The following is a 27,959-nucleotide window of genomic DNA, read 5'->3' as shown; positions in this document are numbered from 1 at the left end:
TGGTCCCAGGGTCCTGGGACCTGCTCGGGCTCCCTGCTCGGCAGGAAGCCTGCTTCTCCCTCTCCCACTCCCCCTGCTTGTGTTCTTGCTCTCGCGCGCTCCCTCTGTCAAATAAATAAAATCTTTAAAAAAAATTAAATTTAATAAATAAATAAATAAATAAATAAATAAATAAAACCACACAATGGACCATAATGCAAACCTTAAGTATAGGACTAATACACATGTTGCAGAGTAAATGTAATTAATCAACCTAGAAATAATAACTAGGAAAAAAACCCTGTATCTGTCTGTCTGGAAATTAAGATTCACATTTCTAAAAAATAAAACACAATTCAAAGAAATCTATTATATTATTACTGAAGTATTAGATGCAAATAATGAAACTTTGAAGTACAGGTAAAAACAGTACTAAAGACGTTTAAATTACTAAAAGCTAAAAGAATGAAAAGTAAAGAGCTAATCCAAAGAAACTCTAAGAAAAATAAAGGGAGAAGATATCCCCAAAGTATTTTAAAAAAAAAAAAAAAGCACCACAGAGAAAAGCACAGGAAAAACATGAGCTTACAAAACTGTATCAAGGCGGGCGCCTGGGTGGCTCAGTTGGTTAAGCGACTGCCTTCGGCTCAGGTCATGATCCTGGAGTCCCGAGATCGAGTCCCGCATCGGGCTCCCTGCTCAGCGGGGGGTCTGCTTCTCCCTCTGACCCTCCCCCCTCTCATGTGCTTTCTCTCTCTCATTCTCTCTCTCTCAAATAAATAAATAAAATCTTTAAAAAAAAAAAAACAACTGTATCAAGGCAAGTTTTTAGAAACCTGAATAAGATACAACTACTACTAAGATCAAAAGAATAAATTTATCTTTCCCAGGTGGGAGGAAAAGGGAGGACACAGCCCACAAACCTACTGGTAAACTCTCTAAAATTCTCAAAGACCAAAAATTCTAATCTTAAGACAAAAATTACTGCACTGCACAGGAAAAGGAAACACTCCAAAACAGCAGAATAAACAGTCTTCTCAAGTACATACAGAATATTCACAAGAATATGGGCCATGCAACAAAGAACTGAAATCATATATAGTATGTTCTCTGGCCACAAGAGAATTAGACTAGCCCCTGTAAGAGGACATTATCTACAAAATCCTAAAAATTTGGAAATTAACCAATATACTTCTAAACACATATATGCAGTAAATGATTAACCTTGCCCTAGGAGAGGTCTGGTCTTTGCCCTCAGCCAGTGAGAGGTAATTTCTAAACCCCTGGACTATCCTCATTGATAAGAGTCTTTTAGACTCTGTCTGAAGATAGTCTTTTTGTTTATCTGAGGCCATGAGCCACCTCAGATAGTCTAGGCCAACAATGTGATTTATAGTAGGAGCTTTGGGCCACTCAGTATTAAGTCCAATCTCTAGAGGGGCTAGAGACTAAAGTCAGCCAAGCAGGAAGTAATGACCTGGTTGGCATTACTCTGCATGTTGTCACACAGCGCAGGAGAAGTAAACGCTGTCCACACAACTAACTCCACTGGGAGAAGACAACTAGAAGCTCTGCATTTGGAACTCTCGTGGACCCTGTCCTGTGCACCTCTTTCCCTGGCTGATTTTTATTCGTATTGAAATAAACCATAACTAGCATATAACAACTTTCAGTGAATTCTGAGAGTCCTAGTATATTACTAACCCGAAAGTTAGTCCTGTGGACCCCCAATCTGCAACTGGTGTCAAAAGTCAGAGTGGTTTTAGGGAGGGGGACATGAGCAAAATAGGCGAAGGGGATTAAGAATTATAAACTTACAGTTAATAAATAAGTCAGTCACAGGGATGAAACGTATAGCATAAGGAATATAATCCATAATACTGTAATAACTTTGTATGTCGACAGATGGTAACTACACTTACCACAGTAGGCATTTCAATAATGTATGTAATTGTTGAATCACTATGCTATACACTTCAAACTTTATCATATTTTATGTCAACTATACTACAATTTAAAAAATAAGATCTGTAGGCTAAATTTAAAAACTTTAGAAAGAACTGTATTTTGCGGGGGGAGAGAGTACTCATGGGGCAGGGGAATGGGGGAAGACCCAAAGAGAGATGGAGAGAGAATCTGCAGGCTCCATGCCCAGTGCAGAGCTTGATGGGGGGCTCAATCTCATGACCCTGAGATCATGACCTGAGCAGAAATCAAGAGTCAGATGCTTAACCTACTGAGCCACCCAGATACCCCAAGTACTATATTTTTAAATAATATAATTATGGAATATAATTTTTTAAATATTCCTGTCTAAAAAACCTAGAGTAGTTTATGTTTTGCTAGCCATACCCTGACTTATATGCCAACCCAGGGAGAGCCTAAGTTGGTGAATTTACCCAGGGATTAATCAGCCCTGAGAATGGGGACCATCTGCCCCCCAAACTGGGAAACACCACCCTCAATGCATAGAAGCAGCATATGGCAAGGCTCAGACTCCACTGCATTTATACTTGAATCTTCCTTTGGTATCTCTAGAATGATAACTGTAAACAACCTATGAAATGAATATGCTGTATACTCTGAATTCTGCAAAGTGGCTCTGAATAATAAAGCTGATTTGACAGTGTTTAAAACACACACACACATATGAGATACCACTGCATACATATAAGAATAGCATAAAGGAAACTGACAATTTCAAGTACTGGTTAGGATGCAAAGTTACTTGAGCTCCCATACACTGCTAGTGGGAATAAAAAATGGTATAGCCACTTTGGCAAAATTTCAGTTTCTTATAAAGTTAATTATAGTTACCACAGAACCCAGCAATCTGACTCCTGGGTATTTACCCAAGAGTAATGAAAGAGAAATAAAAACTTAGGTTCACACAAAAACCCGCATACAAATAGTTATAGCAGCTTTATTTTTAATTGCCCAAACTGGAAACAACCCAAATGTTCTTGAACTAATTAATGGAGAGACAAACTGTAACACATACTGCTCAGCCACAACAAAAGTATTGATACACACAACATAGATAAACCTCAAACGTATTATGCTGAGTCAAAAAAGCCAATCTCAAAAGGCTATACATACTGTATGATTCCACTTGTATGACATTCCAGAAAACTACAGAACAGAAAACAAGTCAGTAACTTCAAGGAGCTGAGACTGGGGGCAAGAAGGTAAGTACAAAAAAGCATAAGGAAATTTGGGGGGGTGATGGAACAGTTCTGTATCTCAACTGTGGTGCTGATACAGACAAAGAGTCTCTGACTGAACTCTAGCCAGGCTCCACTGAGTCTCTCAGCTAGGCCTCAACTTTGGCCAAAAAAGCCTTGAAAAAATACTAAGTTTCTAACAGCTCAAGGCTGCATCCCTAAGATGACCCTAGTCCCTCGTAAAGTGCCTGCCTGAGAAACTCACTGCTGCCAAAAGAATTTACTGTTTGTTCCAGCCAACACCTGAACATAGGGCCCCTGTCTGCCCGTCTCTGTGGGAGGGGAGGAGCCTCTGATAAGTGCCAGTTAGCCAACCCAGATGGTTTCACATAGACCAATCTCCCCTTCCAGCTTTTTGTAATTTATCACTCCCCTGACTCTACTGAACCCCTGCTCACCCCGTCCCTACTCCCTCATTCTCCCTTTAAAACACTGAGTTACCCATGTACAAATCAAAGTAGAGTTCCATTTATGCTGTATTCTTTTCCATTTTGCAATAATATATTACTGATTAAAATCTGTCCTTACTGTTTTAACTAGGGTCCAGCTTTTTCATCTTTGGCAATACACAATTGTATGCATTTGTCAAAATTCATATGATGATACACTGAAAAGGGTGAATTTTACAGTATGTAAAATTATACCCCAATTAAACTAAGGAAAAAAAAAAAACAACCATAGCAACCAGCTTCTGAACCATCAGTGATAATTCACCTCATTAATATGTAAAAGAAAAATCATATGGTAATTTGAAATGCAGAAAAGTCACAAAACATCAATTCTAGGATTTTTGCTTATATCAACAACTAAATGCACACACCTTTTCTCTAAAGCAAAAATAGGCAAACTATGGTCAGGGGTTCAAATCCAACCCCTGCCTTGCTTTTTGTATGACCCTAGCTAAAAAGGGTTTTTATATTTTTAAAGGTTGTAAAAAAAAAAAAAAGAAAAGAAAAAAGAACATCCAACAGAGACCATACATGGCCCACAAAGACTAAAATATTTATAATCTGGACCTTTCTAGAAAACTTTTGCGCACCCCTTGCTACTCAAAATGTGGACCATGTACCAACAGTCTCAGCAAATCTCAAGTTCTACCCTGAACTAAATCAGAATCTTTATTGTAACAGGGGAACAAAACCAAAGTATCTGTTACCTTTCCATATAAATATGTCTTTGTAACATCAGAGAACACCCAGTAAACACATAATAATACAAATAATATACACAACTCTAGGAAACACTAAGCAATATTTCTAGGATAAATCTACATCAATTCAGAAAAAAACATCAATTAAATCTCAATGATATTGTGACTGCATTTTCTGAACCCAAAATTATAGCTGACACAGTCCAACACCAAGATAAAGTATTTTAAATCATTCTCCCAGAAAATGTGGTAAGCATTCATGCCATTAGCTAAGCATAATACAAATTACAAAGATGCTCCAAGGTTTTTAAGAAATATTTCCCTAATTATTTTATTCAAGCCCTTCATTTCATCAAAAGAAAAAATAGGGCCTGTGTTTTCCCAAGCCCTTGTATGGCACGCTATAGTCATTTATCTCAGCCTCCCACGAGGACTTGAAAATGGCCATTCTACAAGTCCTGCCACAAACTGTTTAATTGAAAATTAGGTACAAGCGGGGCGCCTGGGTGGCTCAGTCGTTAAGTGTCTGCCTTCGGCTCAGGTCATGATCCCAGGGTCCTGCCCGGCGTCGGGCTCCCTGCTCGGCGGGAAGCCTGCTTCTCCCTCGCCCACTCCCCCTTCTTGTGTTCCCTCTCTCACTGTCTCTCTGTCAAATAAATAAATAAAATCTTAAAAAAAAAAAAAATTAGGTACAAGCATTACCTACATTGAAACTCTGTTTCTGTGTCTCCTCTTGGGAATGAAAGAGAAGCAAGCAGCATACCACATAAATTTAACAGTAATTTAAATAAAATTACAAATACTGCAAAATATAATCATTACTCTATGATCAAGAGTTACGTATTTGTTTGTATCAATACAAATCTCCCTCATACCAGAAGTCATTCAACAATATGGTAATACACATGTTTGGACTTAGGACTCTCCCACATTCTGTGAGACGTGACAAATCCTACAATACTTTTTAAACCAAAGGCTGAAAATATTAACTATAACATACTTCTCTACTAGTCCTACCTTAATTATAAAAAAAACTGTGCATTAACTCCAGGGCTGAAATTTTTACTTTTGATTGCTTTGAAGTTAATGAACTAAACTCATTTAAAACGTACACTGTATATTAAGTTAAATATGAGCTCATACTGATGTCTTCAATTCTAACCCACTACCGTAAGTTCATTCTAGCCTCCCCTCATTGTTTATCTGTAACTTCCCACTCCAATAGTAAGAAACCAGGTTCCCACCACATACCATCTATTTTATTTGTTTCATTTTAGTATGCAATCAGAATTGTTCATTGTACCTCTATGGGAAGCAACATTGACAACTAGAGTACACTGCTTATATGCAGTTCCTTTTGCCTTTAGTTTTGCAGGTTCCATGCATTTCCAAAGTTAATTAGGTCAGTACCTTTCCTCTCCAACTCTATGCAGTGAGATTCTTTCATAATTTCTAAGAGAATTAGATTCTTCTGTTTCAATCTGCAATATATCCTGGGATCCCCCAAACTCCTAAATGATTTTTTAAAATTTTGCATACATTAAGGTTCACTTTCTGAGGTAAAGATCTAGGGGTCTTTTTTTTTTTTTTCTTTTTAATATGGAACGCTTCATGAATTTGCATGTCATCCATGCGCAGGGGCCATGCTAATCTTCTCTGTATCGTTCCAATTTTAGTATATGTGCTGCCAAAGCGAGCACAAGATCTAGGGGTCTTGACAAATGTACAGTGTGTTTTTATGATGCTTCTCATCTTCCATAAATATAAAACATCTTACAAATGATTTTACCACTCATACTTCAGGCAAACACACACATTTCCAAAGCCATCTTCAATTCTACTAAACAGGATACAGAGTTTACATGTTTGTAGTCTTATCTCCATGCACATACTACTTTTTTCACAACCTCTGAGGAGACTCATTTCAGAAAACTTTGCTTCCAGATTACTAACAGTTGTCTGCTCCTGATTAGGCTTCGAATAAAACAATGCTACAGTTATTTAAGAAAACAGATTTCATCTTATTTTACAATGAAGTTTTTTTTTTTTTTTTAAGATTTTATTTATTTGACAGAGAGAGACACAGCGAGAGAGGGAACACAAGCAGGGGGAGTGGGAGAGGGAGAAGCAGGCTTCCCGCTGAGCAGGGAGCCGGATGTGGGACTCGATCCCAGAACACTGGGATCATGACCTGAGCCGAAGGAAGACGCTTAACAACTGAGCCACCCAGGCACCCCTGAAGGCAGACATTTAACGACTGAGCCACCCAGGCGCCCCTACAACCAAGTTTTGAGAGTTTCACTTACACTTCTATCATTAATAAAGTAATGAAAGCTTATAAAGACAGTTACAAATTCATTCTACTGATTTCACTTCCACTTTGGTCTTCCTATATATAAAATGAGATGATGTAGAGTCACTTACTCAGCTCAGTCTCACTATAAAGATTTTTAAACAAGGTCAGTCTAAACAGTATTTGCTTACTGTAAGCTATTTTAATAAATAACAGTATTATTAGATCCAATACCAGCGGTTCAGGGAATTTGAGGATATAAATAAGACATAAGAGTATATAGGTTCTATTCCTGAAAGCCTGCCCTAATCCAGATGTAAACCTCTGAATATTCCCAGAACTCATCTATCAAAATTAAAATTCCAGACTATACTATGTAAGATCCTTCTAGTTAACAGATATATTATTTTCTTCCCATGCTTCATGTATTCAGATTTTCAATGCAAAAAAGTAACACAGTGCAGCATACAAGCAGTTGAGAAGCCATCACTCCATTCTAACGACAAGCAAAAACCTGAACAAACTGAAAAATCAACAGTTTTTAGATCCATCAGAGAAGTAGGGATACAGAGCAAATTGCTGCCCTCAAAACTGGAGACAGACAAGCAAATCCAGAGTCACAACTTACAAGAGCAGAAACCTATAAACAGAAACCTCCATGGGAACCAGTACCAGGGTAGGAAAACCTGAACTATATTTGACTTGCAAGAGGCTTAGTGTGGACAAATTTGAAAGTTAAAAATTCCAGAGGGAACCAGTCATGAGGGGGCCCTCACACTTTTGTAAGTTTTACCTCCAAGAACTCTAACAGGTTCTCACAATGAAGATCAATTCATGCTTCCAGCAGGGGGGAAAATAAGCTAGCCATTTTTAAATACATCAGTACATTTTATTCTTCTTAACAAGGCCTGTCCTCAAGAAAAACAATTTTACCAGAGCCTAACCAGTTGGGATTTTATCAGGGCCTAAATGACCTAAGGGAAGGGAATTCCCCAACTCGAGCATCCTGCAGCCATCCTGCCCCACCAAGGGGGTAAAACAAACTGAGAAGCATTTGTGAGGCTCACAGCTCAGCACAGGCTCACTAAAAGACTGAGACCTAATCACAGAATTATAGAATGCTTTTCCTCTTCCAACACCTCAACACATTGCTAAAGGCCTATTTACTACAATTCCTTTTACCCAGTATATCATGGCCAGCTTTCAACAAAAAATTATAAGGCATAACTAAAGGGAAAAAAATCTTGAAGAGACAAGGCAAGCATCAAAAACAGACTCAGATACGGTAGGGATGTTGGAATTATCAGAGTATGAATTTTAAACCACCATGATTAATATGCTAAGGGCTCTAATGGAAAAGATAGGCAACATATAAGAACAGATGAATAATATGACCATTGAGCTGGAAATTCTAAGCACCAAAAAAATGCTGGGGATCTAAAACACTATAACAGAAATGAATGCCCTTTTTTTTTTTTTTTAAAGAGAAAAGCTTTACTTATTTGTCAGAGAGAGAGAGAGGGCACAAGCAGGGGGAGCGGCAGGCAGAGGGAGAAGTAGGTAGAGGGAGAAGCAGGCTCCCCGCTGAGCAAGAAGCCCGAAGCGGGACTCGATCCCAGGACCCTGGGGTCATGACCGGAGCCAAAGGCAGATGCTCAACCGACTGAGCCACCCAGGTTTCCCAAATGAAGACCTTTAATGGACTCATTAGTAGAAGGGACACAGCTGAGGAAAGAATCTCTGCCCTTACAGATATATCCATAGAAATAGCCAAGGAGAAAAAAAGATGGGGGGTAGGGGTTGGGAAACAGAAGAGAATATCTGAGAACTATGGGATAACTACAAAAGATATAACATATGCATGATGAGAATACCAGAAGGAGGGATGCCTGGGTGGCTCAGTAGGTTAAGCAGCTGCCTTCGGCCCGGGTCATGATCCCAGGGTCCTGGGATCGAGTCCCACATCAGGCTCCTTGCTCAGCAGGGAGCCTGCTTCTCCCTCTCTCTCCTTCTGCTTGTGCTCTCTCTGTCAAATAAAATCTTTTAAAAAAAAGAGAATACCAGAAGGAAAAGAAAAAAAGGAATATATGAAGCAGTGATAAACTTAGAATTTCTTCAAATGTCAGATACCAATCCACAGATCCAAGAAGTTCACAGAACAGCAAAGCGGCATAAATACAAAAAACAAACAAAAAACCTAAGCATATCATATTCAAACTCTAGAAAAGCAAAGATACAGAAAAAAATCTTGGGAAAAAAAAAAAAACACCTCATCTACAGAGGTGCAAGGATAAGAATGACATCTGACTTCTCCTCAGAAACCATGCAAGCAAGAAGAGATTGGAGTAAAATATTGAGAAAGGTGAAAGAGGGAAAACCTACCAAGCTAGAATTCTGTACCCTGCAAAATTATTCTTCAAAAGTGAAAAAAGATGTTCTCAAACAAAAATTGAGGGAATTTATTGCCTATAGACTTGTCTTGCAAGAAGTTCTGCAGAGAGAAGGAAAAATGATATAAGTAAGAAACATAGGTCTACATTAAAGAAAGGAAAAGCATTAGAGAAGGAATAAAGTGATTATGAAATAAAACTTTTATTACAGAAGGGAAGAATTAGAAATATTTTGTTCCATTCAATTTTGCTATGAACCAAAAACTGCTCTCAAAAAAAAGTTTATTAAAAGAAAAAAAAAAAAAAAAAGACAAAGCCCTGTCTGTTTCAGTTTGCTGTTCTATAAAGCTTGGTGCTCATTTGTACTGGTAAGATTGGTACCAAATCCTCAATTGGTACATTCTCCCAAAGGCAGCTAAATTATGTATCCATAATTTATTTATCCATAATTTATTATGTATCCATAATAAATAAATGTTATTCCTAAAATTTAACAAGTGAGTGTCTCCAGTAATGCAATGACCTGACAGCATAATGAGGCTCTATGCTTGGACCTTCTCCACAGCAGTCACACAATATTTTTCCCTAGGCTTCAGGCTCAGAATCTGCCTTATCAGACTTTGTCCTTCTCCAAGGAGTGCAGTAAAATGGCAATTTTACTCCTAGAGAGTCAGGAGAGAAGCATTCATGGCACTCAAGGATGCATCAATGAAGCTGATCCAAAAGGAGTGGAAGCTACTGAGCCCTGCTGAGAGGACACTATACAGGGATGTGATGTTGGAGAACTATAGCAGCTAATCTCAAGGATGGTACCATTTTGCAAACCCAAACTCATCATTCAGCATGAGGGGAGGAAAACAACCCTAGACAGAGAAAGGAAAACATCTAATGGGATTTGTCCTCCAAGATTAGGCAAAGTATCTTCTATATCCAATGTATATAAAGAAGATTTACTCTGTAACGTGGGTTACGATTATCTGAGGACTTTATTTGGGCCAGGTGAGGAGAAAAAGTTGAGTCACAGTATTTTAACTTTATCAAATGAATACCAATTTATATCCCTTAGTATAAGTGTAGTGCAAGACAAGACTAGCATGTTCTGCCCTCAAATATGTATAATCCAGACATGGTACAAAGATAAAATATCCCTACAAATGAAACAGATATCTCAGAAAGATTATGTGAACTAAAAAAATCACAAGTTTATAAAAGAGTTTTAAAAATTCCCCAGTAAACGGGACACCTGGGTGGCTCAGGCAGTTGGGCGTCCGACTCTTGATTTCAGCTCAGGTCATGATCTCCCGGTTGTGGGATTTAGCCCTGTGTTGGGCTCTGCACTGAGCAGGAAGTCTACTTCAGATTCTCTCCCTCTCTCTCTGCCCCTCCCCCTGCTTGCATGCACTCTAAAATAAATAAATAAATCTTAAAAAAAATTCCCAATAAACTTTTTTAACTTTCCAATTTTTTCACATCAATTTATTATATACAGATAATTTAAAAACAAAAATGGATCCTTTAGGGATTTTTTTTTTCATTTTTCAAAATAATTCTGACTTCGAAATTTCCAGAAACAGCTAGAGCTGCCAATACAAAGCATCATGGGGAGCAATGAATGTCAAATATGTCATCAAGAGTTACATCTGCATTGGAAAGGGAAGGGAAGGCCATTTCCAGCACTAAAATATATAACATATACAAAGTCTGGCTGTAATTGTTAAGCCGCATAAGAGATTGTGAGAAATCAGGTGGGTTATGAGAAAGGGCACCTGCTAAAAGCCTGAGTGACATACTAAAGTATCAGACTTAATAAAGAGCAATATTTCGGTGTTGATATTTTTTTTTTAAGATTTTATTTATTTATTTGACAGAGAGAGACATAGCGAGAGCAGGAACACAAGCAGGGGGAGTGGGAGAGGGAGAAGCAGGCTTCCCGCAGAGCAGGGAGCCTGATGTGGGGCTCGATCCCAGGACCCTGGGATCATGACCTGAGCCGAAGGCAGACGCTTAACGACTGAGCCACCCAGGCGCCCTAGGTGTTGATATTCTTAATACAGGATTAATCTTTAAAAGGAATTGGGCACCAGCCAATAAGAGAAAGGTGTAAACTTCTTATTTAAAGATCTACTAGTAGAATAAAACATCAGACTGTAGCACAGTAGAGATTTCAGGATGCAAGGGAAAAAAGAAGATTCCTGAGGAAAAAAACATTCTCCATATTCTCTGTTAGGATATGACATAAACATTTTCTGTTATTAGAACAAGGAATATTTGACACTGAGGCTTCAAACCTCCCCCTTAAATCAGCGACTTAAAAATTAAGACTATGAGGTTGAGGCGCCTGGGTGGCTCGGCTGAGCATCCAACTCTTGGTTTCAGCTGAGGTCACTGGTCTAATGTCATGGGATCAAGCCCAGTGTAGGGATCCAGCCCAATGTAGGGCTCTGCTTGGAGACTGTCTCCCTCTGCAACCCCTCACTCACACGTATGCTCTCTCTCTCAAATAAATAAATAAATCTTTAAAAAAAAAAAACTAGACTATGAGGTAAACTCCTTGACTACATCACTTTATCTTTCCAAAAATAAAAAATAATTGGGGTACACAGATTAAGGAGTAGGTTTGGTTTGGCTTACTTGTTGTGTTTGGGCAGTTAACCTGGCTTAGAAACCTATGATTACCTAAAGGTACTTAACAATAAAGTTGCTAAATTCAACTAGCTGTGTCATATATTCTGCAAAGGCTTTTTTATCAGCATTATTTTTAAAAGCCAATTTTAGTATCCTTTAGGAAATGAAAGAGTGTTTGATAAATATGTCCTGTGGCTTCTCGAAAGCCAGGCTATACAGGCTCATATAGAAGAAATCTCTCTTCAGCAACAATTATTACTAACTCTCCAATTATGTGGTCTATTTGGCCCCTAATTTATTTTGGCTTCAATGGGTTCTATTTTGGCTTTGACTTAAGAGAAGATAAACATTCTTATTTGATACTGAAGAATTAGATATATATGGTTACAGCGCCAGTTTGCAATAGTATTCACATCTGCTATTCATCAAAAATCATGAACCAGTACCAGGTTGTTATATGCTGTTCACTAGTTTTCATACAAATGTAATTTTATTGTTGTATCTGGCCTGATATGCACTGCAATACTTTCTGGAAAATAAATTTTAAATGAAGTGAAGGGTAGAAGACAGGCTTTATTTTAATTAGGAAGTAATTACAGTAAGTAAAGAAAATATTAAGTTTTCAAAACATCAAAATGTCTTATGACAGAAAATAAAAATACCTCAACCAACAGACTACATTCCAGCCATTTTATACAAATTTATTTTATACAAATTTATTACGTTCCAAAGCATATAATGTCTATAATTAGGCAAGGGTAAAATAATAAATTTTCCAAAATATTCACAAACCCCTAATCTAGTGTGTTACTCAATCTGAATCCAGTTTCCCCTAACAAAAATATTCAGAAATGTTCAGTTTCAATAAACCTAAACTGAAGGGATAAATTTTCACCCTTTACAAGATGTAATTACACACAATGGTGGCTAATTAAGAAAACATTTAGAATTGAGTCATAAAAACTAAGTGAACCAGATCTATAAATCACTTCATGATCCTTGAAGTTACTTATATAATCCTACCTATAATTAAAAGAAGTCATTAATACACGTATTAGTAAGTATGAATAATGCTCAACTATCATGTACATATATCCAGAGTAAGAAAAGGCAATATTTTAAAACATGAAAGTTAGAATTTCTATTTCTGATAATTTAGTAACAAAATAACCAGAAATCCCTCCTTTCACAAAACCTCTAGAACCACTGGTTAGTCTTTTTATTTGATTTATACATTGCTATAGCCTGAATTTTTGTGTTCCCTCAAAATTCATATGTTGAAATTCTAACGCTCAAAAGTGACAGTATTAGCATGTGGGGTCTTTGGGAGGTGCTTAGTCCTAAGGACAGAGCTACAAAGCAAACTCTAAGCTGTTCCACCACGTGAGGACACTGCAAGAAGGCACCAGCTATGAACCAGGAAGGGGGCCCTTACCAGAAGGGGACCATGCTGGCATCCTAATCTTGGACTTCCCAGACTCCAAAACTGTGAGCAATAAATTTCTGTCATTATAAGCCACTCAGTTATAAGCTACTAGGTAGTATTTTGTTAAAAAGCCCAAAAAGACTAAGACATACATATATACAAAATAAAAATATATAAAACACTATTAAATGTACAGCTAAGATATCATGAAAGCAGGAGAAATCTTCAGAGAACCAAAAATGAACAGGGAGGTAAAAAGCAGTACATGTTTGATCTACAGCAATCCTGTAGGATTTTCTCATCTCAGAAACTGAGGGACTTCTGTTTCGACAGCAAAACAGGGAAGAAGATAAAGCCTGGACACATAAGAACACTGTGTTAGAAATAAGATTCTTGCACAAAGCACAGACCCTTGGGGAGCAACGAAGTAGAAAAATTTGCCACTGGCAGAGAAAGGCAAAGAAGCTTTTCAGTCTTGGCCTAGGCTCTGAAAAGGTGGGAAAAAATCACCAAAAATTCTGTAACCACAACACTGCCCTCACATAGGTTTAGAGTTTGAATTAATTCTCTGTACATGGTACAAGAACTTCTAACTCCAAAAATTAAATATAAAAAGTAATCTCTGCTTGAACGAGATGATAATATAGATGTACACATTTGTCAAAACTGCATGATTAAGGTCTGTGCATTTTACTGTATAGAAATTATACTTTAATTTAAAAATAAAAAAAATAAAGTTGTTCCTGGAAACACCTCTAGGGTGCTTGGGCAGAAGCAAACTAAAACCTCTCTGGAGGAATACGCACCCCCATGAGGCCACTCAGGATTCTCAGACAACCCCTCTGAAGATCAGCTCATAATCCAAAACCATAAGACATCTAAGGAAACAGTTCACCTTAAGCAAGAATCAGCAAATATAACAAAGAACAGAAGTGATTTTCTTTTTTTTTTTTTAAGATTTTATTTATTTATTTGAGAGAGAGAGAATGAGAGACAGAGAGCAGGAGAGGGAGGAGGGTCAGAGGGAGAAGCAGACTCCCCGCTGAGCAGGGAGCCTGATGCGGGACTCGATCCCGGGACTCCAGGATCATGACCTGAGCCGAAGGCAGTCGCTTAACCAACTGAGTCACCCAGGCGCCCCAGAAGTGATTTTCTAAGAACTTCAGACAACTGACCAATCTGATAGAAATTATAAATATTTAAAATTATTAAAACGCATAAAAGATGGAATAAAAATACATGAGATAAAACATCATAAAACAGTAACAAATATCTCTAATGAAATAATACAAAAAAATGATCCCCAGTGAGTGGTAAAACAATCAAGTGATAAGGAACTGGATATTGGTATGGTATAGAAGGATCATCCCACAAATTATTTACAGGATACAAGAGGAAAAACTCAACTTTATAATAAAGATATTAACTTTCACCATCTGAACCTACCGAACAATCTCAGTATCACTATAAGTAGGACAATACATTATATATTTTCTGATGTGATAAATACAAAGTACTCAGTACTGTATCGCCTATGAAACATTCATGCAAAATACTGAATTTGTCACTTAAGTCTTCTATTCTAAATCTCATTTTATAAGAAATATAAAGGACAAAAATAAGTCAAACATCACAAGAATCTCTTAGAAAATCCAAAACCTAAAACATTCTAATGGACAACTATAGAATCTTTCCAATACATCAACAGGATGAGAGAAAAAAAGGTAGGGGGAGGGGATGCTGTTCTAGAGAAACTTAAGAGGCATAACCAAATACAACTTGTGAACCTTGTTTTGGATCCTGATTCAAACATACCAACGATAAAAGACATTTCTGAGACTATTCTGCATACCTGAATATAGACTGAATAATTTATAATATTAAAGAATTGTTCATTTTGGGGTGTGTGGAAGATAATGGTACTGTGGTTACGGAAGAAAATGTTTTTCTTGGGGCGCCTGGGTGGCTCAGTCATTAAGCATCTGCGTTCGGCTCAGGTCATGATCCCAGGGTCCTGGGATCGAGCCCCGCATTGGGCTCCCTGCTCGGCAGGAAGCCTGCTTCTCCCTCTCCCACTCCCCCTGCTTGTGTTCCCTCTCTCGCTGTCTCTCTGTCAAATAAATAAATCTCAAAAAAAAAAAAAAAGGGATTTCAAGAGGATAAAACCAAAAATTAATGAAAGTAAGGTATCTATAAATAAGAGGGAACAGACAAGAAAGAGAGAATAGGACCAGGGTAGAAGGGATGGGGATGAAGGACACTACTCAGAATATAACTTATGTCATCTCTAACTCTTGAAAACATGGCAATTGTTTCACATAACTCCAATATAAATCAATACTTAAAATCAGCTAGGATATTGGGAGAGATATTCAAAATGAATACAAACCATGACAGATGTATTATAAATGAATAATACAGCCACACTGCAACAGATAAGAAAGAAATTACCTAAATAAATTTGGAAAACAGTATTTTGACTCTGCAGATAGTAGTTTCATAGTATTGTATTCTAGACAGTAAATTTGTTGCTCATAAGAGTACAGGTTAGCAATTCTGAAACCCTTGCACACCAGGTTTGCACAAAACATGACACTATATTGTATATTTGATAAATATTTGATATTTATATTGATAAACCAGGTTTCTCATATCAAAGAATTGACCAAAAAAGAAAGGGACAAGACTACAATGTAATATTGTGGTGGTGGATTGGAACTGGATTATGATGGAGATATCAACATGAACTCATGTTTTTTTAATATATAGATAAAGATGAAAACACACAGCACTACGTGTATGTGTACACATCCATGTATTTCCTAACTATGTCTAGGGCTTAAAAGTAATGAAAACTGGGGCGCCTGAGTGGCTCAGTCGTTAAGCATCTGCCTTCGGCTAGGGTCCTGGGATGGAGCCCCGCATCGGGCTCCCTACTCTGCGGGAAGCCTGCTTCTCCCTCTCCCACTCCCTCTGCTTGTGTTCCCTCTTTCGCTGTGTCTCTGTCAAATAAATAAATAAAATCTTAAAAAAAAAAAATTAATGAAAACCTAGTAGCAAAGACCCCCACACCTAGCTTCCAAATCTTAGTTTCTAAATACCAATAAAAGGAGACAGAGCTCCTTGGAGAAATGGTGATTCCAAGCATGAAGCAGAAAAAGGACGAGTCTGAAACATCTGCTGTCAGACCATAAAAAAAGTACTTAAAAAATGATGAGGGCCAATCAAAAGGACACAGGAACAAACTTGAAGGAGTTCCCAATGGCCAAATCTGTGACAGCTTGAGCAAGAAATGATGACAGTAATGGTCTATAATCTATAGAATAAAAGAAATGCCCATGAGTCCATAATATAAATAACAATATATAAATAAGTGCAAAGGACAAGACAGCTCTTCATTAAAGTAGAATTTAACTAAAAATACATGTGGGAGGAGCAATGGAACTAGAAAAATCACCATGTGGCAAACACCATAGTAATAACTGTTGCAGGCAAACACCATCAAAGAATGCTTAAATTAGTGGATAAAAGTATAATGAGAAACAAGATAATTGCATAACTTCCAATATTTATTACAAGGAAAAATAGTAAACACAGTTTAAAAAAAACTCTGGCAAACACTGTAAGTAAGTAATCAAATGTAACATCACCAGTATCCACATCATGTACACCCTGTTGATAATGATGTTCTGAGAAAAGCACATATCACTTCTGTGGTATTCTTGCCAAAAAAGTATAACCTTAATCAAATCATAAGAAAACATCAGACAAACCCAAAGTGGGAGACATCTACAAAATGACTGGCCAGTAATCTTCAAAAGGTCAAGGTTACATAAGCAAAAACTGCTAAAATGTCCCAGACAGGAAAGATGACAGAGATAACAACTAAATGCAATATGGGATCCTAGACCAGAAAAAGGACACTAGCAGGAAAATTGGTGAAATTTAAATATGGTATACAGATAGTTAACAACATTATATTAACATTAATTTCTTGGTCTAGATTAACTGTTCTTTGGTTAAATAAAATGTTAATATTAACAGATGCTGGGTGAAAATTATACTATGTATAGTATACTTTAGAACTATGTACTTTTACATTATATTATATTATCTATTTTATATCTATATTATCTATTTTATTATCTTATATATATTATATACATATATACATATATAATATATATGTACTATTATATTATATATTACCTATTTTATATCTATATTATCTATCTTATTATATTATATTATATTAATTATATAATATATATTATCTTAAAGAACTATGTACTATTTTTCTAACTTTTTTCTAAGTCTAAAATTATTGATACACTATTCTACTTTCATGTAAGCTGACATTTTCTCATCATAAGTCTTTTAAAAGAGGGGCACAAAGAACTTCTAGAAGAGCAAAATATAGTCACTGATATTAAAAATTCAATGGATTCATTAAGCTGCAAAATTAAGCACATCTGAGGAAAGAATTAGTTATCTGGAAGACAAATGAAAAAATAAACCACATAGTAGCCAAGAGAGATAGAGAGACGATATGAAAGCAAGATTAAGAGGCATGGAGCACAAAATTAGACAGTCCATCATACATCAAACAGGAGTTCCAAGGGAATCTAAGGATGATGAAGGAAAAGTAAGAAATAATGCATAATTTGTTTCTAGAACTACTGGATAACAATAATGATTAGATTCTACAAACACGAATTCTAAGCAGGATAAATAAAAATAGAGCCACATCTAGACACAGGGTAGGAAAAGCTGCAAAATATCAAAACCAGAAAACAACAACAAAGTATTTACAAAGCGACAATAATTAGGAAATACCAGACTTCTCACAGCAATAAGATAATCATAATACCCTCCAACAACTGAGTGAAAATAACTATCACCCAGATTCTATCATCAACTAATTATCATCCAAGAATGAGGGTAAATTAAACACATTTTCAGATGAAGACCAAGAGTTTACTATTAAGCAACTTTTGCTGAAAGAAATATTCAAGAACATACTTTAAGCGGAAGGAAACTGAACCCAAATGGATTAAGTGGATGCAAAAAGCAATGGTAAAATAAGAAACTGATACAGTGAGTAAATCTAAAAACAAAGAATTTACAAAATCTTCCTTTAAATAAAGCTATCATGTTGCATTTTTAAAGTAATTCAATTCACAAGACAAAACACATTGCTTCAGCAAGATACTTTTCATGAAGAAAAAAAGCACCAAATGTGGAACTGGAAAATCTCAACTAAGAATCTGGCTGTCTCTTATTTTAGTCAAGGCCTTGGTTTTCTTCAGCCACAAAGTGAAGGCATTTAGCTGTAAGATCCTCAAGATTCCCTCTCAGTTCTAGGATTTAATCGGTAGAAAATAGGCTTCCCCAGTTTACCAAGACATTTTTCAAAACTGTTAAGTTGTTGAGAGTTTGGAGCAAGATCCTTCATACACAGAACCAGTGCTTTTAAAGCAAAGTCCAGTATGAAACTTTATATTTTAGGATAATTGGCTATCTGCTTCTATGCAAAAGCTATGGAAATTGATATAATCTCAGGGAAAGAATAAAGAAAATGATGTACTTTATTTAAACTGTTCCGTATTTCAAGAGCTAATGAAGAAGGAAGGAAAGGGTGGTCCAAGTGGTAGGAAAACCAAACAGTATAAAAATCAGGAAGTCTTAAGAGAAAAATTTCTAAAAGGAATACAGTATCAATATTAAACGTTGCAAAAAAATACTAAAGACAATCATTTTAGGGGCACCTGGTGGCTCAATCGGTTGAGCGTCTGCCTTCGGCTCAGGTCATGATCCCAGGGTCCTGGGATCAAGCCCCACGTTGGGCTCCCTGCTCAAGGGGAGTCTGCTTCTCCCTCTGCCTCTCCCGCTGGCTTGTGCGTGCGCGCTCTCTCTCTAATAAATAAATAAAATCTTAAAAAAAAAAAAAAGGACAACCATTTTATTCCTATTTCACAAATTAGCTATCTGGCAAACTCCTCCTTCCAAAATCTTAAAGGCTCAATGGCACAAATACTTGGTGCCAGTCAAAACTAATTTAACTACAGTTCTAAAGAGCCAGTCACAGTGGAATACAGCAAGGGTACATAAGATCACCAAAATACAGAGAGCCAATACTCAGTTAAAGGTATTCTATTCTTGAATCTCACAAAATTTCATTCTTCTTTCTGCTAAGGCTGAATTAAAAGGTCAGTGCTGCAAGCAAGGAAAGCTTTTATTTAAAAAGCAAAGCTATTAAGAGACAGGGCTAGGTAAAGTCATTAGTTATACTACAAATACTCCCTTTCAGTGTTCCTTCAATAAAAGTGGGCCTGGAGATATGGGACATAAAAAAACTTGACTACATAATTACAACTCAGTCTAAGACAGGGTAATAGATATCAATAGATATAAAGAACTAAAAATTGGATGAGGGTTAAGATGTTTTTTAAGTAAAGGGAAAAACCCTACACTAACATTTAAGAATATACATATATACACACACTTACTTATTCTTAAAAAATTGTTCGTTTGTTTGTTTTTCCATTTTCAAGGGCCTTGAATCATATCCCAGAGGCTGGTAAAGCCAAGCCACTAATCCAGACTTCCTGGATTAGTGGCTTTTCTAACACATTGCTCTTAAATTTGGGATAATCTCAAAAACCCCACCTCCAAACTATATTGAATCTATATAATCTGCCTGAAAGTAACCGGCTACAGTTCTCATTCTTCAAACAAAAAGAATCTTCTGACATTTTAAAGTATTTTCTAATTTACATCCAGTGGAATCAGCAAACTGGTTTTAGGGGTCAAAGAGCCATAAAAAGAGGTTGAGTATGATGACCTATACAATAAGGGCAGTAGAAACAAAATTTTAAGAATCTGTTCCGCAGAAACACATTCTAAGTGTAGCATACCTAAATTAGGGACTTGTATAATGTCCATAATGTGTAACTGTAAAATAAAAATTTAAAAATCGATATTTAAATACCTCACTTTTTAAACTTAATTTCAAAACTAAAAGGCATCCTCATTTTAGAGATGAGAAAACTGAAGTCCGAAAGAATGAAGTGACTTGCTGGTAAATAAGAGAGCTAGATGTGACATAAAACAAGCTCTATTATCTTGAAAACTTGAGCTGAAAAAACTAAAAATCTTAAATATGTTTTAAATAAACAACTGTAATCAAAACCATACTGGAGTAGAATTCATGAGATAATGCTAAAATTTGTATTTGCTTAGAAAACACTTTCTCCTCTAACAAGGAAAACTAACAGGATTATGAAAGAAAGTATAAGGTCCAGTCACTCAAAAAATATTTATTGAACACCATTATGTGGTAGGAATGATTTTAGTCATCTGGAACACACCAGTGTAGAAAATACCTCTAAACATACTCAAGGTATGACAATTATATGTATATAATTGTTAGGGAAATTATACATTATTTTTTCCATTGAGTTAGTTCTGCAAGGATTTTTAAAGCAGAACTCTAGTGTTATAAATATTATTCTTAAAGATGATAAAAATGTATTTTAAAAATAAGTATCTTTCAAAGCTGTTCAGTATGAATTCACTTCAGACTGAATCACTAAAGTTTAACTTTTTAAAAAAATATCCAAAACAATTTGGAATAGGAACAGATCCTTAACAAACAAAAACCCCTTAAAACTACTTTATTTGTACCTGAAACAGGGGCCCTCAACATCACTAAGAGTAGTACAGTAGCTGTGGAACAGACTAAGAAACTCCACAAGTACAGCAGCCAAATAGTCAGGAATTACCTTCTCACTATAAGGATACTGCTTCCTATAACTATGGTTATTCACTCCTGGAACAATTTCTATACACACGTTTTCCTGTTCCTTATTCTGAATTCTACACTGCCATCACTCAAAAGGAAAAAAAAATCTCAGACTAACAGAGGCCAAATTTAGGGAGGGAAATAAAAATCTTCCTTCAGTCTAAATGGACTGATTACACAAAGAACTCCATACATCCGAAAGCACACAGATGTCTGCACTAGTTCCCAGGGCTCAAACAATACCAGTCATTCAATGGCTTTCCTTTTACATAAGCTGATGTGAGAGAGTTCAGTCAGCTCTTCTGAACCTTATAACCCAGGATACTGGAACTCTGATAAAGCCTACATTTTTCTTCAGCACTGTTTTCATGTACTTTCTCTGGAAAGTAAACTTCATTTCTCCCCGCAAAAATAAATCTGGAAATCATCTCTTCTGTTTGATAAGTGATGTACTCAATCTAAAATTACTTTTCCAGTAAAACCACATAAATCTAAGATCAACACCGAAGACTGACAGAATATATTTTTAAATGCATGAGTTTAAAATATAATTTTACACTCCATCATGCTAAATACCAAAATGTATACCATTTGGCTGCATTCTATTTATTTTCAGTTGTGTAATTTTAAAAATAGCCATATGACACATAACTTTCCAAAAATTAAAAAAGATTTTAAGAAGGGGGGGAGAGGGAAAATTTACACACACATTCATACACATAAGCAACACAAACCACAAACATCAAAAATAATGAAAAAAATGTTTCACTGTTTGACCAAAACTTAAGGCCTCAAGAAAAATAGTGTTCGATGATCATCCCTTAGAAGCTTAAATACTACTTTCTACCTTCAAAGCACACTTTTATTGATTCTTCCAGTAACATTCTTGATCAGCTGAGTCTCTGGCAGTTTCTCACCTTCAATACTGGAAAGTTTCATGGGTAAACTAAAGCCACAGAAACTCTAATGCACACTTTTATTGATTCTTCCAGTAATATTCTTGATCAGCTGAGTCTCTGGAAGTTCCTCACCTTCAATACTGGGAAGTTTCATGGGTAAACTAAAGCCACAGAAACTCTAATGTATTTTTTAATAATATGGTAAACTTATTTCCTAAGACACTTATCAGACCTGACACCCAGAAGTAAAGCTCATTAGTTTAGGGCACGAAATGAGAATGATTCATTTAATCATTAGATGATTCGATCCTGAACAGTCAAGAATTACCTATAAATTCAACTCCCTTGAATATGTACTATCATAAAAGCATTATCACTTGTAGAAATGATTTAGATGCTGCTCTGGAATTGTGGTAATCAAGCAATTTTATCCACCCATCCTCCTTAGGAGCTCTTGTGGCTCTTCCAATTCCCTTTAACACTCTTCCTCTCTCCACATACATACTATATAATACAAATAAACATGCTTTTGAAGAAGGAAAAGTTCTCTCATCCAAGTTTTCTGTCCTTAGACTGTAAATCCTTAAAGATATTCCCCCTCTCTCCCCAACAAGAGTACAAAAAGCAGACCTCTGAACATACTATTTAAAAGACAGTTGGCTAAATTGCCATCATCGCCCTTACAGTTAATAAGATTAAATTTGTCAAAAACAATTTTTTTAAGAAATATTTCTCTTGGGGCGCCTGGATGGCTCAGTCAGTTAAGCGTCTGCCTTCGGCTCAAGTCATGATCCCGGCGTCCTGGGATCGAGCCCCACACTCAGGGGAGCCTGCTTCTCCATCTCCCTCTGCCTGCCTGTCTGCCTACTTGTGATCTCTCTCTCTCTCTCTCTCTCTGTCAAATAAATAAATAAAATCTTAAAAAAAAAATTTCTCTTTTCTCCAAAGTACTATTCCCTAATGACCACTGAAAGCACCAAAACCCCATGTTCTATAAAGCAGTAACCTCACAAACATTTCAATACTCTCTGCGACTCAAACTTTGTTGGCAAAACACAGATTCCATTTCTCAAAAATATCCTGCAAGTTCTCAACAACCCAATTTTTCATCAGTACGGTTTACTGCATATCCAATATCTCTGACCTCCTCCTTGGGACAGTCAACACTTTTTCCTACCACAAGAGCCACTATATTTTCTGATGCTTTATTAAAAGACCATCTGACTTTAGCAGATACTTCTTAATGCCCCTCTAAAAAATATATAATTTTTTATATATTATATAAATTATACATGTGGGTGTTCCAGAACTTCTCACCCTAAAGTTTCACTACACTGTTGCCCACATTATCTTTCATGGACAGACAAATCTTTTAATTTTCCTACAACATGGCATCTTCTTTAAACTTTGTCACCAAATAAGGCCTGATATCAAGACAAAAGAACACATAAACCTTCCTTTCATTTTTCCTCACGTTCTATTACATACTATTAATCCACTCCCTTCTATAAATGTGTTTTAAAACATTCCAACATACTTGAAAGTCAAAGAAAACAAAGTGTTAAAATGGTTATTTGCAGGTTACTTATCTTTACATTTTAAACAATTATGAGTAACTCATTTCAGGTTAATGTTTAGTTATCTACCATGACAGACTCTGGCATAACAACATATTCAATAAACAAGTATCAAGGAATGGTATATAGCAGAAGTGAAGCATAGTAACATGACACAGTTCACATTTTCTAATGGGATTTACCCATAGCTTTAAGCTTCCCTTCTCATTAGAAAATAAACCTTTACAGCAAATATATGCTTAACTAACTAGAAATGAGTTCTTTAACAACTTAATTTTTATTTGTCATTCAATACTGACATATTAAATAATACTTCAGAGTTTAATAAAAAGATACTAGTATAACAAAATGATTGCATATACACTAACAGTTGTAAGATCTGTAAGATTTTTTTGTTGTCTTGAGCTATCAAATACTTGTTAGGTCTTCATCCCTTCTTCTCTGCCTTCTAATTATCCTCTCATAATTATTAAATGCAGAAAACAAACCAAGAACTCTATGTCTGGCTATCCCATAAGTGATGTTAGAAACACAATTATTACAATATTTACAGAAACATCTTACTTTAAGACCACAACATAATTTCCCACGTTCAAGTCTACTTGACAAAGAAGCTCAAAGAATCTAAAATTTGGTTTTTGATCTTTCTTTTCTCTTGGGGTTGGGGGGGTTGTCTATGCTAGCGGACAGAAAACAGATGCAATAGGCTTTGTACATTGCACAAAACTTACCCACTTGAAGGATCTAAGGCAATAGCTCTGGGTTGATCCAACTCTTGCCAAAATAAAACTTTTCGTAAAGATCCATCTAAATTAGAAACTTCAATCCGATTTGTTTCAGAATCTGTCCAGTACAATTTTTCTCCAAGCCAATCACATGCCAGCCCGTCAGGGGACAATAATCCAGAGACAACAACATTCTGTACACTCTCAGTTTTGTTAAACTCTGTTCGTTTAATGGCTTCTTCGCTGACATCACTCCAGTATATCAAGCCATGACCAAACACAAAGTCCACCGCAGCTGCATCCTCCAAGCCTCCAACTACAATCGTAGCATTCTCTTTGCCATTTGTAGCATCAACCAATCGCAAGTCCCGTCTGTTTGCATAAAGCAACAAAGGGGCCGCTAGAACAAAAAAAGAAAAATATGTAAGTAAAAAGAAAGGAAATGTAATGGTTCCTATAAACTGAGTTTCAAATCAGCATTAGTGAACAAATACTATCAAAAATAAGAGTAAATGAATCTTCTATAGAAGACTGTCTTAAAGTCTTCACAAACAAAATACTATTTTTGCAGCATTTAAATACAAAAAGTTGCAAGAGCAAAGAAATAATTCTACTAGGACAGTCTTTTCTTATTAAAACAGTCTGTCACATAAAATTAAAAAGTTTGGCCATACCAAGAATTCACAAGGATATGGAGCCAGTGGAACACTCACACTCTACTCGGGGGGGAATGTAAATGGTGCAGCCACTTTGGAAAAGAGCTTGACAGTTTCTTAAAAGGTTAAACATACATCCTGGCATATGATCCAGCCATTCCATGCCTAGGTATTTACTCAAGAGAAATAAAAGCATATGTCAATACAAAGACCTATACATAAATGTTCATAGCTGCTTATATGAAATAAGGCCAAACTGGGATCAACACAAATGTCATCAACAAACTAATGGATGAACAAACTGTAATATATCCATACAATACAAAGTAATGAACTATTTGTACATGTAACATGGACTCTCATATAACATGTGAATCTCAAAATAATGCAGAGTGAAAGAAGTCAGATCAAAAAAAGAAGTACAGATTGAATGACTCCATTTATATAAAATTGTAGAGAATTCAAATTATTGTGACAGCAAGCAGATCAGTGGTTGTCTGGAGGTGGACAAAGAGGGTAAAAAAGAACAGGGATTATACAGGAAGAGATTATAAAGAGGCATGAGGAAACTTGTGGGTAACAGGTATATTATGTCTATGAGGATGGTTCGTGAGAGGTATATATATCAAAACTTATTAAATACACTTTCCATATGCACATTTTATTGTATTATCAACTATATCTTAATAAACTTGTTAAATAAACAATCTGGCAGAGATAGTTCTTGACACAACTATTTTATTCCGTTTTACATTATTATCAGAATGACCTCTGAATAAGACCTAATATCAAAACTAAATATAAAGCCTATCCTAAAGAAGTAATATTAAACTTTGAGAAGGCTGAAGCTGTTAGGATTGAACTTGTATAAATTCTATGGTTTTGGGAGTTTTCAAGTATCTATTCCAAGTTCCTGACATTTACTTTCCTGACATCATTAGTAATTAAAGATCTAGAGTACAACTTTCCAAAAGAACTTTCTAGGATGATAGAAATACACTCTCCACTGGGCAATACAGTATCCACTGGCCACATGCTAGGGAGCACTTAAAATGTGGCTAGTGTGACTGAGAAATTAAATCTTTAATTTTATTTAACCTTAATTCATTTAAATTTAAAGAGACAAGCGGTCATATAGAATAGCACAGATCTAAAGGCTGCGATGAAGAATACAAATGAGGGAAGGAAAAATAATACCAGAGTTATGCAATAATGTACATAATCTTCTCTCACAATTACTTAACTAAAAGTCTAAAACTGTGTCATCCAAAGGCAATACCAAGTACCATTTAAAAGTAATCACTATCTCTTTTTTAAGAAATTAATTTCAGGGCGCCTGGGTGGCTCAGATGGTTGAGCGTCTGCCTTCGGCTCAGGTCATGATCCCAGGGTCCTGGGATCAAGTCCCGCATCGGGCTCTCTGCTTCTTGGGAGCCTGCTTCTCCCTCTGCCTCTCTCTCTCTGTCTCTCATGAATAAATAAATAAAATCTTTAAAAAAAAAAAAAAGAAATTAATTTCAAAAAAATTAAGGTGCTCAAAAAAGTATAAAGAAAAAAAGTGATGTTCATCCACTTTATGGATTATGGCTGCCAAATGGTTGTCATCTAGAAGCATAACATTAATTTCTCTACTACCTAAGCTTAAATCCATCTGTCTTAGTCAAAAACAAACAGGTAGATAGCTTTTTAGAAAAGTGACTAAGAGCCCTGTCTGCTTATTCCGTATATCTAATACTGCTATTGGCAAATTAATAAATTTCCCTCACAGATTCACTTTTAACTAATTTCAAGGCTTCATTCATCACAACGATTTATCAGTACTCACAGTGTCTTATATTGAACCCTTCATGCTATGAGCCAATTTTAAAAATCAGGAAAAAGGTCTCTATTAGTTAAGGGCACAATGCTAAGTACTACACAGGGCTAAGCAACTGCCTGAGAGCACTTACAATTTAAAATCCAAGAGTGATAATAATCTATTATTTATTGAGCACCTTTCTTTATGGCACTATCCTTGGAAAACTGTGTACCAAACCTGTATGTGGCATCAGGTATTAGCTACATCTGTTAAGTCTGTCTATGACTTTCAAGTCAAACATTAATATTTCTACTGAACATTTAGTCTACAAAATCCAAAGAACCTTTCTGATCATTTAAGACCTCAAAAGCCTTCTAAGTACAAGGGGATAAAAAAAAGGGCTGGGATGGGGGGACGAGTTAACTTCTTTTAATTTAGCAGTACTACTTATAATTAAGATTTCTAAGGGACTATTCGTAGGGGTGCCTGGCTGGCTCAGTCAGTAGAGCATGTGACTCTTGAGCTCGGTATTATGAGTTTGGAACCCCATGTTGGGTGTGGAGATTACTTTAAAATCTTTTTTTAAAAAAATAAAGAAAGAACACTATGTAAACCTACCAACTATTAAAAGGAAATCCCAGGGTTCACCCTAACCACCTTTCTGATACTTGAATAACTTTCTACAATATTACAACCAATAGATATTGGTACCAATAGATATTCAGCAATATATTAAATGGGATATCTGAAAGGTATAATTTGATTTGTAATATTGTTTTAATCTATGAAAGAAATACACTGGATCCACACACACACACACCCCTAGTTATAGCATATATGCCATGCATTCCATTAACTTTCATTCCAAAGAGCTTACCTTCTAACTTCCGAATAGCCAGATAACCCAAATATCTGCCAACATATCCCTTCAGTGGAACCCGCATAGGTGCTTAGGAATCCTCATTTTCCTTTATTAACTTCCTACCAAACTTTCTCTAGTAGCCTTTCTAAACTTTTTCTGCTTTCCTGAAGACAAATTCCATGCTTTGAATCCTCCCATCTCGGATCATCTCCTAAAATAATCTCAGTGAGGCAGGGAGCAAGGTAAATGTCATTATCCCCAACATCTTAATTTAAACTTCTCAAAAATCTCTATATATCCCACCTATCCTCCTTTATCTTGTCCTCAGTCTCAAATGACAAGTTACCTTTTCTCCCTTTTATGGTTAAAGCAATACTTTGATTCAGTCTCCCTACTTCCTCTCTGCAACTTTGCTCTATGGATTATTCCCTATTTCTTGTATCTTCAATGGATCCTGCCAAGTCCCTGCTATCAAAAAACTTTGTTCTATTAACACTAACCTTGCTACCACCGAGAGAATTATATTTCTCCTAACCACAAAATCTTACAAT

The 27,959-nt window shown here is 36.1% G+C and overlaps 1 protein-coding gene and 1 non-coding gene across 2 annotated transcripts in view; both read right to left on the bottom strand.

The window, feature by feature from the left end:
- The window catches only part of LRP6 (LDL receptor related protein 6), a 178,402-nt gene that overhangs the window by 129,729 nt on the left and 20,714 nt on the right, over positions 1–27,959 (bottom strand). Inside the window, exon 2 of the mRNA XM_035028204.1 lies at positions 24,099–24,492. Within this exon, the coding sequence (XP_034884095.1) occupies positions 24,099–24,492 (394 nt within the window). The remainder of the gene's footprint in view (positions 1–24,098; positions 24,493–27,959) is intronic.
- LOC118025839 lies at positions 5,947–6,053 on the bottom strand. Its single transcript, XR_004683401.1, has one exon. It is a non-coding gene; the product is annotated as a U6 spliceosomal RNA (small nuclear RNA).

Source organism: Mirounga leonina, unplaced genomic scaffold (genome assembly GCF_011800145.1).
Source record: "Mirounga leonina isolate KUSES-001 unplaced genomic scaffold, KU_Mleo_1.0 Mir_201, whole genome shotgun sequence".
Classification (NCBI taxonomy): Eukaryota; Metazoa; Chordata; class Mammalia; order Carnivora; family Phocidae; genus Mirounga; species Mirounga leonina.
Note: the sequence above shows the minus strand (reverse complement) of the source record. Positions and strands in the feature narration are given on the sequence as shown.